A 14,584-nucleotide genomic window follows, 5' to 3' on the forward strand; every position below is an offset into this window, starting at 1 on the left:
GTGGGCGCTGGGCAGAGCTAGGAGGGAGGAGCCCGGCCGGGCCGGGCCAGGGGAGGGAAGAAGAGGGGAGGAGAAAAGAGGGGAGGGGAGAAAGGGAGGTGGAAAAGAGGAAAGGAGGCAGGAGCCTGCAAAGGACTAGTCAATGGGCCTGCCAATCACGTACGGCGCACCCTCTAGTTGGATGGTGCCCTGCGGGCTTATCATTCCATCTCCTGATCCTCCCTGTGTCGTCATGCCTCCTTCTTCCTCTCTCCCTCCCCCTTGCTAAATCTAGACTCACACGTGCTCCTCCGCTAAGAAACATAGTCCTTTTCCCGCACTGCCTTCCCCCCGACCCTGCCCCGGCCTTGCTCTCTTTTCCCCCTCCCGGGCCCCATATAGTCTCTCTGGTTCTTCCCGGTCATCATCTCCATACTCTTTCCCCCTTTTCCCCCTTCCAGGGAGCTCATGGCAGGAACGGGTTCAGAATCGGAGGGTCGGGGAACCAGCCGAATAACAGACACAAGGAGTTTTTAAAGAAGCCCAAAAGAGGGGTAGGGTGTCTTCTAAAAATCACTTATGGGTTGTTGGTGGTGGTGGTTTGGGTTTTTTTGCACTTGGGGGAGGGGAATTCTTCCTGTTCTTGCAAAATTCTCTCTCCTTTCCCGGCTAGCTAGGGAAAGCTCAGAACTGCGCTCAGAGTTCGCGCCCTCCAAGGGCCCGGGGGCCGTCCACCCCGGAGCCCACTCTTACTGCAGCCCGCCAGTCTGCTCGCGGGGCCGCTGGACAGCGACGGCGGAAGGATACCAAGGGGGTGGGAGGAGCGGGGGGGGGGGGGGGGGGGGGGGGGGGGGGGGGGGGGGGGGGGGGGGGGGGGGGGGGGGGGGGGGGGGGGGGGGGGGGGGGGGGGGGGGGGGGGGGGGAAGGGTTGGAACATGTCTCCTGCCGCAGGAAGATGAAGTGGTTACAATTGTAGCGGAGCCCCGGGGTTCCGGAGGGCTCGGATGTGAGCGCGCGCCGGCGGCAGCGGCGGCGACCAGGGCGGATACGTTGTAGCGGCGCTTGGAACGCGGCCGGGGAGCCCCGCGCGCCGCTGCCTCGCGGGGCCCAAGGCGCTCGCGAGCTACGGAGCAAGGGGGCGGCCGAGGGGCTGGGGGGGAAGGGGAACAGAGAAGGGGACGAAGCGCCCACGCGCGAGTCGTCGGAAAGCAGCCGCCCGCGGAGCCGCGGGGCGGCGGCGGGGGGCTTGGGGAAGCCCGCCCGGCCAGACCCCGCCGCTTTTGTCCACGCCGCCTCCGGGCCCGAGGAGCCGGGCTGGTGCAGGACCGGGCGGGCGGGCGGTGTTGGGGGGACGCCGCTGCCGCCGCCGCCTCCGTCTCCGCTGCTGTTTCATGCCCCCGACCCTCGCGACCCTGGCTCGCAGCTTCCCGCCCGCCGGATGCGATTTCTTACCGAGAAGGTAAACAGCCTGCGCCGGCTGGGGGGATGGGGGAACTGGCTGGAGATGGGGTGGGGGCGCGCCGCGCTGGGGGCTTCTCGCCCCCCTCCCATGGGCTTTGTGTAGGCACCCCGGGCTGGAGCCGCGACAAAGTTGGGCTCAGTTCTTTTTCCAGGGGAGGAAGTTTGGGGGACGCATGGTGCTTTAGAGAGGTGAGGGGGGGGTGGTTGTGGGGCAGAACGCTCCCCCCTTCCCTGGGCCAGTCTTGCTGTCTGGTCCCCGTGGCTTCCTGGGGACTAGCTCTGGGGCACTGGTTGGGGGGAGGGGTGGAGGCGGCAGCTGGAGGGGACTCATTGTTCTGTTAGCCAAGTTTAAAGGGCCCGGAGGGAAAGGCTGGGTCTCTTCCCCCCCCCTCCTTTTTCTTATTTTTGAGGTGTGGAGGGAAAGAGTACTGAGTACTCTGAAAGACCGATCCCCTGCCCCTTTTGCCCTGTGCTTCGCCCCCAAATGTGCTTATAGTTTCCTGAACTTTATAGACTGGGATGGGGGGTGATGGTAGGGGACGGGACGGGACGGGACACTGCAACTTGGTCTGTTCTTCAAAGTTTGGTTGGCTTGGCTGGGGCTCATGTTCTTTCTCCCTCGCCCTCCTCCCCTTCCCCCAGAGCCCCTAAGTGGGGCCTGCCCCTGGTGGAGTGAGTATGTAAGTGGGGCGGGGGGGGGGGGGGGGGGGAAGAGGCGGAATCCAAGAACTGGCATTTGCAGGCCCCGGCCCAGAGTTTGGGAACAGGCCGGGAAAAGGGGGGGGGGGGGAAAGCCCTTTTGTCTGAAGGCAAGAAGGTGCCTCTCCTTACTGGTGTCTCAGGTTGAAGTACATGGGGTGGGGGGTGAGAAGGGGGGGTGCGGGGGTGGGGAGGGGTACGGTGGAACATCTGCTCCGCGTTAACTCGGGGAAAGGCTTTCTCCGCTGGCATGCGGCGGCAAAACTGCTGTGAATGATTTCAGATTGAGGCATAACACGCCCCGGCCGCTCCGTGGGCTTCAAAGGGATCCCCACCGCCCGGGCTCCCCGTGCCCTGGCTGCGGGGAGGGTGGGGGCGAGGAGGGCGGAGGGAAGAAAGAGACTGGCAGCCGCTTTCTGAGCTCATCGATTTCACTTGTTCTCCCCCCCCCCACTTTAGTTCCACCACCACCTCCGGGACTCCCCCCCCATTTTCCTTGAGCTATTCCAAGTTAGCTAGCTTTTGAGAGGGGGTTGGGGAGAAAAAAGTTATTCTCATTCATGAAGTTAGTGCTTTTTCTGGATTAAGTGGAAAAGGTCAGTTTCTCCTTTATATTTTGCTCCCGTGGCGGGGTGTTAATTTAAAAAGACATCTCTGGTGATTTTTTTTGGGGGGGTCTGGTTTAGAGGCAGTCCCCCCAATTTTCTTTTCTCTGAGCCTGAGTCAGGTGGATAGTTCTCCCCCACACCACGCCCCCCTTCTCCGCCCCCACCCCACACGCTACCCCCTTCTCCCTCCCTTTCTTGTTTTTGAGCGGGTATCCTCCCCCGGGGGACCCTCGGAGAGAGTCGAGGACTGCCTGGCGAGGGAGGGGAGCAATTATTTCCCAAGTTACCTTAAATAAAAAACCTTTATTGGCTTTTGTTGTTTTCTAGGGGAGAAGCATATTCAACTCAACAAATATTTATTGGGCGCCGACTGTATGCTAGGTGCTGCTTTAGACTTACTTAAAATCCTCATGCACCCTTTCCCCTCCCCCCACCTAAGGGGGGAGGAGCCGAGTTTTACTCGTTTGATTTTTTTTTTTAACTTTTTTTTTTCGGGATGTGTGTGCGTGTGCGCGCGCTTGTGTGTTGTGCACTTCATTGAAATGCGTCCTGACATCTGGCGCTGGGGGCCGCTCCGAGAAGGGGGAGAAATTTTTATTTCTCCCCACCCCCCACATTTGAGTTCTGGCTATAGGTGTTAAGAGAGTTCCACTGCTCGTCTCTGTTCTCCCCACACCATCACTCCAGGGTCTGCCAGAGGTATACAAGAGTGGGAAGCAGCCTTAGTTGTCTTCTCCCCCTACTCCCCAATAATTCTGCTTCCCATTTCCAGAAAGAAAGCCTGTATCTACAATTCTTTTTTTTTTTTTTTTTTTTTAAGCTGGACCTCTTTGCTTCTGGAATTTAGGAAATTAATTTAGTGGTGGTTGGGTGTCCCTGTATTGTTCAGTGCCTGGTGGGCTGCCCCTTTAAGAGAGGGAAGGGCCCGGCTGGCCCTTTAAGATCCCCCAAAGGCTATAACTGGCCCTACACCCTAGATGTCGAGTGGCCCATATTTTTCCTCCCTATCCTTTTCTCATTGGTTGATTGTCTTCCCCCTCTTCACCCCCAGCAGAGCTGGGAGGCCGGCAGCCCCCAAAACAAACATCCGAGTGTGAACCTGAATGGGGAACTTGTTCAGCGCCCGGGGCGCCATGTGCACTGGCCCCCAGCCGGCCAGGGGCCCCTTTGAGATGGGGAAGGATTTGCCAGGGTTTTTAGCGTTTACAAAACATTCATCTGTCAACGCCCCCACCCTCCGGAGTTCAGCCTTCATTAAAAGCTCTCTGCTCTCTCTCTTTCCCTCCCTTTCCCCTCTTTTTGTATCCCCCCCTCCCTCGTCGATGTCCCCCCCCCCCAACCTTTCTATGGGTCTGTCTCTCTTCTGTATCTCCTTTTCTGATTGGGTTTGTCTCTACCCCTTTTCTGTGGATTTTTGTCTCTCTAACCACCCCCCTCCTCATAACACACACATAACTTCTCTGGATTTGTGTTGCTTCCACGCGCTCCCCCAATTACCTGTGGGTCTGTATCTCCCTCCCCCTTTTCTCTATGGGTCTGTTTTCTTTCCCATTCTTGATGAGGTTCTCTTCCCCTTTCCTTTTCTCTGTATATGTGTCTTTTCCCCTGTTTCTCTATGGGTCTTACCTCCCTCCCTTTTTTTTCCCCTATGGCTCTCTATCCTCCTTTTTCTCTGAATTTGTCTCTCCCTTCTTCTTATCTCTGGGGGGGTGTGTGTGTGTTTGCCGTTCTCCCTGACACTCTCTTTTTCTCCCTCTTGTCTCTGGGTCTCTCACTTCTCCCTTCTTCTCTCTGTTCTCTCCCCCCTCCCCTCTGTGGGTATATGTCTCTCCCTCCCCTTCTATCTCTTCCCTAATGTGTGTGTTGTTCTCCTATCCTTCCCCCCTCCTCGTGTGTGGCCTTGATTCCCATTTCTGTCTCTGTGCATGTCATTCTCTCTACTACTCAATCTTTCTACCTCCTCTGTGTCTCTTAACTTCTCTCTCTCTTCCCCTTCACCTTACATTTGTGCACCTCTTTCCCCCTCATCTCATTCCCACCCAACACATGTATGTATCTCCTCCATTCCTTCCCCCCTCCCATCCCCCACAGTGTCTCCAGGCCCTCCGGAGCTGTTGCCGCTGTTGAGTCTGTGGGAGTATGAATCAGCAGCACAGGATGGCTGCAGTCGGGACAGACAAAGAACTCAGTGACTTGCTAGACTTCAGCATGGTAAGCAGTCTTTGGGGGCTGTTTAAAGGGCTGGAGGACCTGATTGTCCTGTGTCCCCTCCTCCCCCAACTTCTCAGGCTTCTGCTCTGGATCTGTGGAAAGGAAGGCCCTGCGGCTCTCACTGCCCCTTTTCACTTGTCAAAGATAGAAACAGCCTCCTAATTCTGTACTCCCGCATCCCCTTGTTGGGGAGAAGGAAGAAATGGGGGCAAGTGGACATGGCCTCCTTCAGTCCCCTATTTCCAGAGGGTCATGGGAAGGGAAGATGCAGGGAGTGAAAAGTCAACTTCTTGTGGAAAGAACTTAATTGTTCTCAACTCTGAACAAAACACAATCCAGTAAAGCCCTTAAGTGTCCTGTCCCCTGCAAGCCAAATATAGCTGAGTGCTGCTGTTCCCTCTCCTCAGAGGACACTCCTGAGGGCCTCCTCTTGCCTTCCTCACCCAGGCCTTCTGCAGACTATATTCACTTAAGGGTTCAAGAAGAAAAGCTTTTTTTCAAGAAACTCACATTTCCCCCCTCCAGCTTGCCTTGTCAGACTCCTCCAGATGCTGTTAAACTTAGATCATGAGTAGATGAGTGTGTGTTCTGGGAGAGGAAGGATCCTCAGATATAGAAGAGATCTTAGAAAGAGCTTCTAGTCTTTGTGTCCTGTACCTTTTGGAAACTCATGGATGGACTTCTCAGAATAAGGTTTTCAAAATGTAAAAAAATAAAGAACCTGGAATTACAATGGAAATCAGTTCTTTTAAAATACAGGTTATCAAATTGTACTTTTTTTTTTTTTTTTAAGTTTATGGACCCCGGGTCAAGAACCTTAGTTTTGGGGGAAATGAGGCATAGAGAAAGGGTCAGGCCCTTCTGGCAAAATAGTAACAGAACTGGGATCAAAACCCGTGTCTCTTCTCCGATTTCCCCAACCCACAAGGCTAGGCAGAGGCTGCCATTTCAAAAAGATAACATCTTCTGCATGAAGCTGTTCTCAGCCTCTCTTAATTCAGTGCCCTCCCTCTGTTGCTCATTTCCAGTATATCTGGCTTGCACAGAGCTTGTTGTCTCCCCCTAGACTGGGAGCTCCTTTAGGACAGGCCTGTCTTTTGCCTTTCTCTGTATTTCTAAAACTTGATGCAATGTCTGATGCATAATAGATGCTTAATCAGTGTTTATTAACAAATTGAGCAGTGTCTGAAAGGAGGCAAACCTGGTTGGAAGAGAGATGAGGTGGATGTTATGCTAGTGGATGAGGTTTTGATCTGAACTTACTACTATCCAATCCCCCACTCTTTTATAGCCCCTTTTCCCCCAGATCTTGTGATACTCCTACTATCCCATTCATCCCTCCCAGTGTCTTGGTTGGTCACCACTTCATAGGAGATAAGAGGTCTGAGGGAAGCTTGTCAGGGAGACCTGGATTAAGAACTTCATTTTTGGTATTTCCTTGCTCTGTGAACATGGGCAAATGACTTGTACTACCTTACCTCAGTTTCCCCATCTATAAAATAGGGTATAATAAACCTTAATTCACAGAGTTATTGGGAGATTTGAATGACAATTTCCATTATGAAGCTTTTGGAATATCTTAAAAACTATAGATGAGGGAGCACCCAGGTGATACCATGGATAGAGGACTGGCTCTGGAGTCAGGAGGACCTGAGTTCAAAGGTAGCCTCAAGCACTAGCTGTGTGACACTAGACGAGCCATTTAACCCTGATTGCCTCTCCCCAAAAAAAGCACACTATATAGCCGTCAGGCATTTTTATTAGTAATAGTGCCAGTCTATTGACTTTAGCCTCAATTTCCCCATCTGTAACAAAAACAGTATGGTGCTTGGAAAGATCCCCAGAATCCAAAAATCAGGATTCAAGTCCTACTTTCAGCTACCCAGAGGACTTTGGACCAAGAGTTCAAGATGGGCAGAGCACTGGACCTGTCATCATTGAATTTGAATTGAATTTGAAGTTGAATTTGTCCTCAGACTCTAAAGTAGTGAGAATCTAGGCAAATCACTTCACCTCTGTTTATCTTAGTTTCCTAGTCTATAAGATGAAAAATAATAATAGCACCTACTTCCCAGAAACATCTGGGTGACACACTGGATAGAGTATTGAGCCTAGAGTCAGAATCATCTTTTTGGGATCTCTTCAGTTGAAATCTGGCCTCAGACTCTTATTGGCTGTATGATTCTGAGCAAGTCACTTCATCCTGTTTGCCTCAGCTTCCTTGTCTGTAAAATGATCTGGAGAAGGAAATAGCAAACCACTTCAGTATCTTGCCCAGGAAGATCCCAAATGGGGTCATGAAGAGTCAGACATACTTGAAAATGATTAATGATCACCACCACCTCCTTTGGGAGGCTCAAATGAGGTAATAAACATAAGATACTTGGCAAACTTTTGAAGGCCATATAAATGTTGCCTACTACTATTATTCCTGGATCTAGGAACTTCCCTGAATTATGCTCTCCAAATTGTGTATTTTGGGAAGGAATAAGGCAAGATATCTGAACTTTGATCTTCTTGATTCTAGACTTAGTAAGTTTTTTTTCACTACATCAAGCTGCTACTCAAGGATTTCTACTGGTATGGGTTGGCCCAGGCTAAAGGATCAGAGAATAATCTGCCTAGTTACCAAGTAACATTTACTATGCCTACTATATGCCAGATACTCTGAAGCACAAAGCAAGGCAAGAGCCAGTCCCTGTCTTCAAGAAACTCTCAGTCTAATGGAAGAGACATTATAACCAATTGTGGATAAATAAGATACAATATAGACAGAATAACTTGGAAATCATCAACAGAAGGAGGTAGTAAGGGGATCAGGAAAGGCTTCTTGCAGAAGGGAGCCAAGAAGGTCTGGAGGGGATGAGATAAGGAGTGTTCCAGGCATGGAGGACAACAAAGGAAAATGTTGAGAGTGAGAGATGCTGTATCTTGAGTAAAGACCAGCCAGGAGGCCTGTGTTATTGGTTGGAAGAATGGGTACTGGGCAGAGGAAGGTGTTGGAAAGCTGAAAAGGTAGGAAAGGGGCAAGTTCTTGGGGTTTTAAAAGGCAAGTAGAGGATTTCATGTTTGAACCTGGAAGCCAGAGAGGGCCCCTAAAGTTGATCTTCTGACTGCCAGCTCAGAGTTCTTGCCTTTAAACCTCACTGCCCTTTTTTATACTGGTTATCTCCACTATGCCTCATTGTTTCTATAAGAAGTTGATCCGATGAGAGAGGTAGATAAAAGCACAAATTTTTATCAAGGATGGCTTTTAAGTTTTCAAAACAAATGTATTCCATCTGATATCTTGATTGGTCCTAGAATGTCCCTTGAAGAAGAGAGGGTTGTTTATCCCCTTTACAGATGAGAACAAAAATGACTTCTCTACGGATAAATAATGAATCTGTTTCAGATCAAGGATCAGGCCCAGTACCCTAGCAATTCTATTGCAGGTAACGGGGCATAGAGAATGGAACACTCAGCTGGGAGTCGGCAAGACTTTTTCCTAGCTCTGACCCCAGGCAAGCCCTGTAACTTTTCTGAGCCTCAGCTCCTTATCTAAAATATTACAAGAGCCAGCACTGATACAGCATCTAAAGGTTTGCAAAGCATTGTAGAAATATTATCTCATTTGAGCCTCATAACAACCCTAGGAGTTGGGTACTGTTGTTATCCCATTTTATAGCTAAGGAAACTTAAAGCCATTAGAGTTGAATTCCCTTGCCCAAGATCACTTAGCCACTAGGTTTCAGAGGCTGGATTTGAACTCAGGTGTACTTGACTTCAGGCTGAGGACTCATTTCATTCACTAGGCCACTTACCTAGCTGCCAAAAGAGAATGGCAATACTTGGAAAACCTCCCCCTTGCCCCTCACAAAGTCCTAGAAGAGAATGAATATAAAACCTCTCCAAGGCTTAACCATCAGCATTATTGAGTCATTCAGTGCAACTCAGTCCACTATGCTTTTATATGCTTCTATAAGAATCTGGAAGGCTCAGGTCATGTCCTTCTTATTTTCACACAGGGCTTACACATGGCTGATGCTCAATCATTACTTTTTGAAATTTTACGTTTTATAGAGCAAGAGACTAATATCTGGGAAGGGTAAAGCATGGAAGTGACTTGGTCAAGATCACACAGCAAGTCAGTGGCATAATTGGGAATAGATTCCAGGCCTCATTTCCCAGATTAAATCCATTTTAACCTAAAACATGTAAACCACTCTCCTCTTCTCAGAAAAAAAGACCTGCAGGGAGAACCAGCTCTACTTAGCCTCCGGAAAAGACAAGCGGTATTTTTAAGGCAGTTTTTTTTTTTTTATTTTTTTTTCTGTGCTTCAGTAATTTGCGTTTCTTTTCAGAGTTGTTTTGTCAAACTGAAATGTCCCTGGGCATCAGCCCATAACAAGCATGGGTGGCTGAGACCACAAGTTTGGAGCCCCAAACACTGGCCAGGTCCACTTCTTTTGCCCAGTCCTTCAAAACAATTGCCCTGATTAATAAACTCCTCTGCCTGTTAGGTCAGGCCAGTAAAAGAAAGCTGGTGGGTGGATTCCTTGTCCTTGGGCCTGTGAGTTAAAAACAGTGTAGTCTTATAGATTGTCAGAAACATGAGGGGACCACAGAATGCACCATGTTCCAAGTTAGAAGGACCACAGAAACCATCGACTGCAGCCTTCCCCTTTGCAGGTGGGAAAACTTGAGTGTGAGAGAAGCAAGATAACTTGGCTCTTACCAGGATTGTTATGATTGCATGAGATAAATCATGTAAAGTGCTTTGCAAGGTAACTTAGGATAAAGTGCTAGACTTGGGAATCAGAAAGAGCTTGGCCTCTGATACTGTCTGGCTCCAGGGAAATCATTTAACCTCTCTGATCCTCATTTTTAAAATGGTATTCATATGGTAACTATTCTTATTAGTAACAAAACTGAGGCTTAGAAGACTATGTTGCTGACTCCCCTGGGGCTTAGGGTTTTTTCTGCTGAACCCAATTTCCAGTTATGTTATGATGTCAAAATTTGGGAGGTAAATATAGAGAGGTGGAGAGACAGGCAGAGGGAAAGATGGTACTCAGCCTCTTCTCTCTCCTCTTCTGTACCCTAGAGCAGAGAAGGGGAAAGCTGGTAAAGAGGGAGGTAGAGAGTTGTTTTTTGGTGTGTTTTTGTGTATGTGTGCGCTCGAGAGTGAGTGCGTGTGGCAGAAATGACACGTCAGCTGGGGGCCCCACAGCTCATCCCCTGCCACAAAGCCGAGAGGGAGAGGGGAAGGAAGGGCTCACGTGTCTGCCAGGAGGTTGGGGGAGGGATCCCAGAGTGGGGGGCCTGGGTGTCTTCCAGGACCGCCCCTAGGAGATGTGTGGGTGGGCAGAAGGTTATAAAGCAGGTCTATAAATAGCAAGGGGGAGGAAGCCCCCAAAGCAGAAAGCAAAGCCAAAAAAAGGGTTGCCAGTAAGACAAAACAGGAGGCAGTGCTCAGTGAACTCAGGTTCATTCATTGAAGCTCATTTCTGTGTCCTGACACCTCAAAGCCCCAACTGCCAGCCCTCCTTTGCAGGGTCCACTGGGGAAAGGTTTGGCTTCAGAGTCAAGAGTTCCTCCTTCCAGTTCTGGCTCTGCTATCTGCCTTGCCAAGTAATGCCCCTTCTCCAAGCCTCATTTTCCCCATCTGTAAAATGGAGACATAGTTGAGCTTCCTTCCAGTTTCAGATTCTGTGGCTGAGCTATCCTAGACTGTAGGAAAAAAGCTGATGCACAGTAGTTTTGGTTTTGGTTTTGGTTTTTAACTTTACAGGGCTCTGCCCAAAGTCATATGGAAAAGATAGTTGAGGAATCCCTAAACTGGAAGGCAGAAACCTTGATCTGGGAAATAACTTGACTAGTTTCCCACAGGGAGATAGTGATAGATTTAGAACTCAATTGTCTGATCCTAAGATCCCAGTCAGAGCTGGGAGGGCCCCTAGAATCCAGGAGGTCAGAGTGGGAGGGCCCCTAGAACCCAGAAGGTCAGAGCTGGGAAGGCCCTTAGAACCCAGGAGGTCAGAGCTGGGAGGGCCCTTAGAACCCAGGAGGTCAGAGTGGGAGGACCCCTAGAATCCAGGATGTCAGAGTTGGAAAGAACATCAGAATAGTGAGTCAAGGGCAGGGGGGAACCTGGTTATCCCAATTCTTACTCCAGAACCCTTTTTTGTGCTATCCCTGGGTCAGATAAGAATACCACTTATTTCAATTGGTCAGTCACTATTTCCTATTGTGCCTAGGTCTATCCTGGCCCATCTCATGGGAAGGATACCTCAATATGAAGCATTATCCCTGCCTCCCAGAGGGGAGCTTTAAGCTGTGTGGTTGGAGAAATAGTGATGGAAATGTTTCAAGAAAAGAGCTCTCTCATCGTGGGTCTGGGTTTTGCCAGAGAGACCTGTAGGTGGTCAGATCCTGGGTTCATGGGTAGCTATAAAGGCAGAAAAGACTTGAGAGCATTGGGACCAGTGACTTTTCACCTTCTTTTGTGACCTGTACCCCATGGTTGTGAGCCTGGTAAAACCTATAGATTGGAAGCTTCAGAAGAAGGTGTTTAAATGCATAAAATGACGTTCATATGGTTTTTCAAAGAAAACCAAGTATTCTGAAAGAGTTATCCCCCCCCCCAAAAAAAAATCCTACCATTTATAGAGCCCAGAATAAGAGTACTTGCTTTAGTCCACCCCCTTCCTTTATCTTTGATTTTATAGATTAGACCATTATGTCCAGGGTTGAGAAGGGACTTGTGAAAGATTCCCCAGAGCCAGCATTGGGGCCAGAGTCAGACTGGAGTTCTCTGCCTCCAAATTCTAGCACTCTTACCACTGGACCACTCCTTGCTATGTGATCCTGGACAAATGACTTAACATTATCAAGTTTTTTTCATCTCCTGTAAAAGAGGTGTTATGGGAAAAGTGCCCTGGGAGAATCTTAAAGCATTGCAGAAAAATAATCCATGGGTCCTCTTCTTGGAGGACTTAAAGTCATTTTTGAAGGCTGGGATAGAGATGGGCAGGAAGGTAGCCACTCCCAGCCAGGCTTCAAAGCAGGCTGGTACCCTGAATAGCCCACAGAGGCTTGTGGGGCTTTCCAGACCCCAGGCTCACAGCTTGAATTGCCTCCTAAGGAGAGGATGAGCCGAGGCATCTCCCTCCACTAACCAGATCTCACAGGCTCAGGGTATCAAACTTCATCTCAGTTGCCTTTAGGAGAAAGAATGATGAGCATGGGGGTAAAAAGAACCGGGTGCACATTCTGTCGCTGACATTGCATAACTCCCTGCAATTCACTAGTCCTTTTCAGAGTTCTTTGTGAAATGAGGACAATAGAATGCCTTTATCAAGTACCTAAAACTCCTTAATGGTTAGATAGAGTCCATTGAATTAATTATGATAATCACTTTGCTAGACCTTTTCTAATAAAAGTGGGAAACCCATGGCTAGTTCTAGTGGATCCAGGGCTGCCATGGGGCCAGAAGATCTGAATTTTAGCTTTGTTTCTTACCCATACTGGCCATATGTGTGATCTTAGATAAATTATCCCTTTACTTCTACAAATTGTAGGCCTTTCTCTTGAGACTACAAGTTACAAAGAAAGGGGCAATTTGGTTTGACAGAAGGAAGTTTCTTTGCTTGATAGATCTTCCCATCCAGTGACATCCCAGGCCCAGACCTTCTTCAGCCCCTTTTTCAGGACGCAGAGTCCCTTGTTTTCCAGCTGCTTTCAGGAGGAGGGTTCTCAGCCCCAGAGGGATAGACTGGTTTCTGTCTTTAGTATTTTTTTTTTTAATGCTGCTAATCTGCCTCATCTTTGAAGAATTAAAATACCCAGGCAGTTTTTCCAGGTAACAGAAAGACAGAATAAAGGGAGGATGGGAACCAGACTAGTCCAGGTCTCATCTCTCTGCTAGATTTCTATAGTAGCTTTCTATTTACCTCCCTATCACTTCTGCCCAGACCCCTCTAGTGACTCTGAGAAGGTACAAAGTCTTTAGCCTGGAGTTATTGGAGCTTATTTCCCTTCCCTCCCCTTCTCCATCTCCCCTACTTTGGTCCCAATCTCCTTTTCCAATCATATCAGAAGACCTGGCTTCAAATCTCACCTGCAGCTCTATTCCTAGGACAGGGGTCTTCAAACTATGGCCCGTGGGTCAGATGCAGCAGCTGAGGACATTTATCCTCCTCACCCAGGGCTATGAAGTTTCTTTATTTAAAGGCCCACAAAACAAAGTTTTTGTTTTTACTATAGTCCGGCCCTCCAACAGTCTGAGGGACAGTGAACTGGTCCCCTATTTAAAAAGTTTGAGGACCCCTGTCTTAGGATGCCAGGTTCTTCCCTTCCCTGCAGCTGAGGTCCTTTCCAGCTTGAGGTCCTCACTTCTTCCTTTCTCACTTCTTTATATGAACAAATCCTTACTTTCATCTACCAGTCCATTCTCCTCAATGCCCCTCCCTCCTCCATACACATATAATGAGGAAACTGAGGCTCAGAGAGGTGGAGAGTTTTTTGCCCATTGGCAGATGGCAGGGAAGTAGATTGAAATAGTTCCTCACTGAACTCCCCCCCCCCCCCATTCCTTTCAGTAAAAAGTGCTGGGTGCTAAGAGAGATCTTAAAAATTCGTAGAATGACAGACTTGGAGTGGGAAGAGACCTTCAGTGTCACCTGATTTAACAGGATTCCCTTCTCTTGTTTCTTTGATTTGCTTGAAAGATTCCTCCAGGGGAATCCTCACAAGGGTCAAAACAACCCATCCCAAGTTTGGATAGCTCCAAGTACTTGGTGGTTTTCCTACAAATAGAACCTGGATCTTCCTCTGTGGTTCATGTCTTATTTCTCTTACTTTCTGCCTTTTAGGGCCAAGCAAAACAAATGGGATCCTTCTTTCTCATAGCAACCCCTCAGATATTCAAAAACTTCAAGGGCTGAATGTCCCCGTCTGCTTTAATTGGATCTTATGTGACATCATCTTCCCACTATCCTCCTGGATGTATTCCACTTGCCCATCTCCTTTCTGTGTTTTGTGGTTCACAACTGGGCACGGTTTTCCAGGCAGAAGATTGAGGGCCTGGACACGCCTCAGTCCAGTCTCAGCCTGGGCTTTTTATCACAGTCTACCATCACAAAATCCGTATGATGGCTGTATCTGATGGTTGGTGCATGCTTGGAGTCCACAAGCACTCCCTGATCTTTTTTAGGAGAACTATTTCTAGGCCACATTTTTCTTTACGGGAGTGTGGCTAATTGATTGAAGTTATAGGACTTTCCAGGTATGCCTTTTAAGTATCACTATAGCTAGGTAACGCAGTAGATAGAGTAATAGGCCCAGGATCAGAAAGACCTGAGTTCAAATTCAGCCTGTGTGACATTTGGCAAATCACTTAACTTTAATGTGCTTTGGTTTTCCCATCTGTAAAATAGGGATCATCAGAACAGGACCTTAAGGTTGTTGTGAGGATCAAATGAGACATTTGTAAAAAGCACTTAGCACAGTGTCAGGCACATCGTAGGTGAACAATAAATGCTTATAATAATTTTCATACACATTTTATAAATGTTTTCCCATTATTATTATTATTGTAGATTAAACTGCTTAGATGATACATTGCTAAGAGCAGATCCATAGTT

The 14,584-nt window shown here is 48.6% G+C and overlaps 1 protein-coding gene across 5 annotated transcripts in view; it reads left to right on the top strand.

The window, feature by feature from the left end:
- The first annotated feature begins 314 nt into the window (after window positions 1-314).
- The window catches only part of TCF3 (transcription factor 3), a 94,497-nt gene continuing 80,227 nt past the window's right edge, over window positions 315-14,584 (top strand). For 3 of the 5 annotated variants that reach the window (XM_031948142.1, XM_031948145.1, XM_031948146.1), the window contains exons 1-2: window positions 899-1,438; window positions 4,839-4,958. In XM_031948142.1, the coding sequence (XP_031804002.1) occupies window positions 4,887-4,958 (72 nt within the window). In that variant the 5' untranslated portion in view covers window positions 899-1,438; window positions 4,839-4,886. Of the gene's footprint in view, window positions 534-898; window positions 1,439-4,838; window positions 4,959-14,584 lie in introns of those variants that run through there. The other 2 variants (XM_031948143.1, XM_031948144.1) reach the window with 2 other exon arrangements.

Source organism: Sarcophilus harrisii, chromosome 1 (assembly GCF_902635505.1).
Source record: "Sarcophilus harrisii chromosome 1, mSarHar1.11, whole genome shotgun sequence".
In the NCBI taxonomy this organism is placed as follows: domain Eukaryota; kingdom Metazoa; phylum Chordata; class Mammalia; order Dasyuromorphia; family Dasyuridae; genus Sarcophilus; species Sarcophilus harrisii.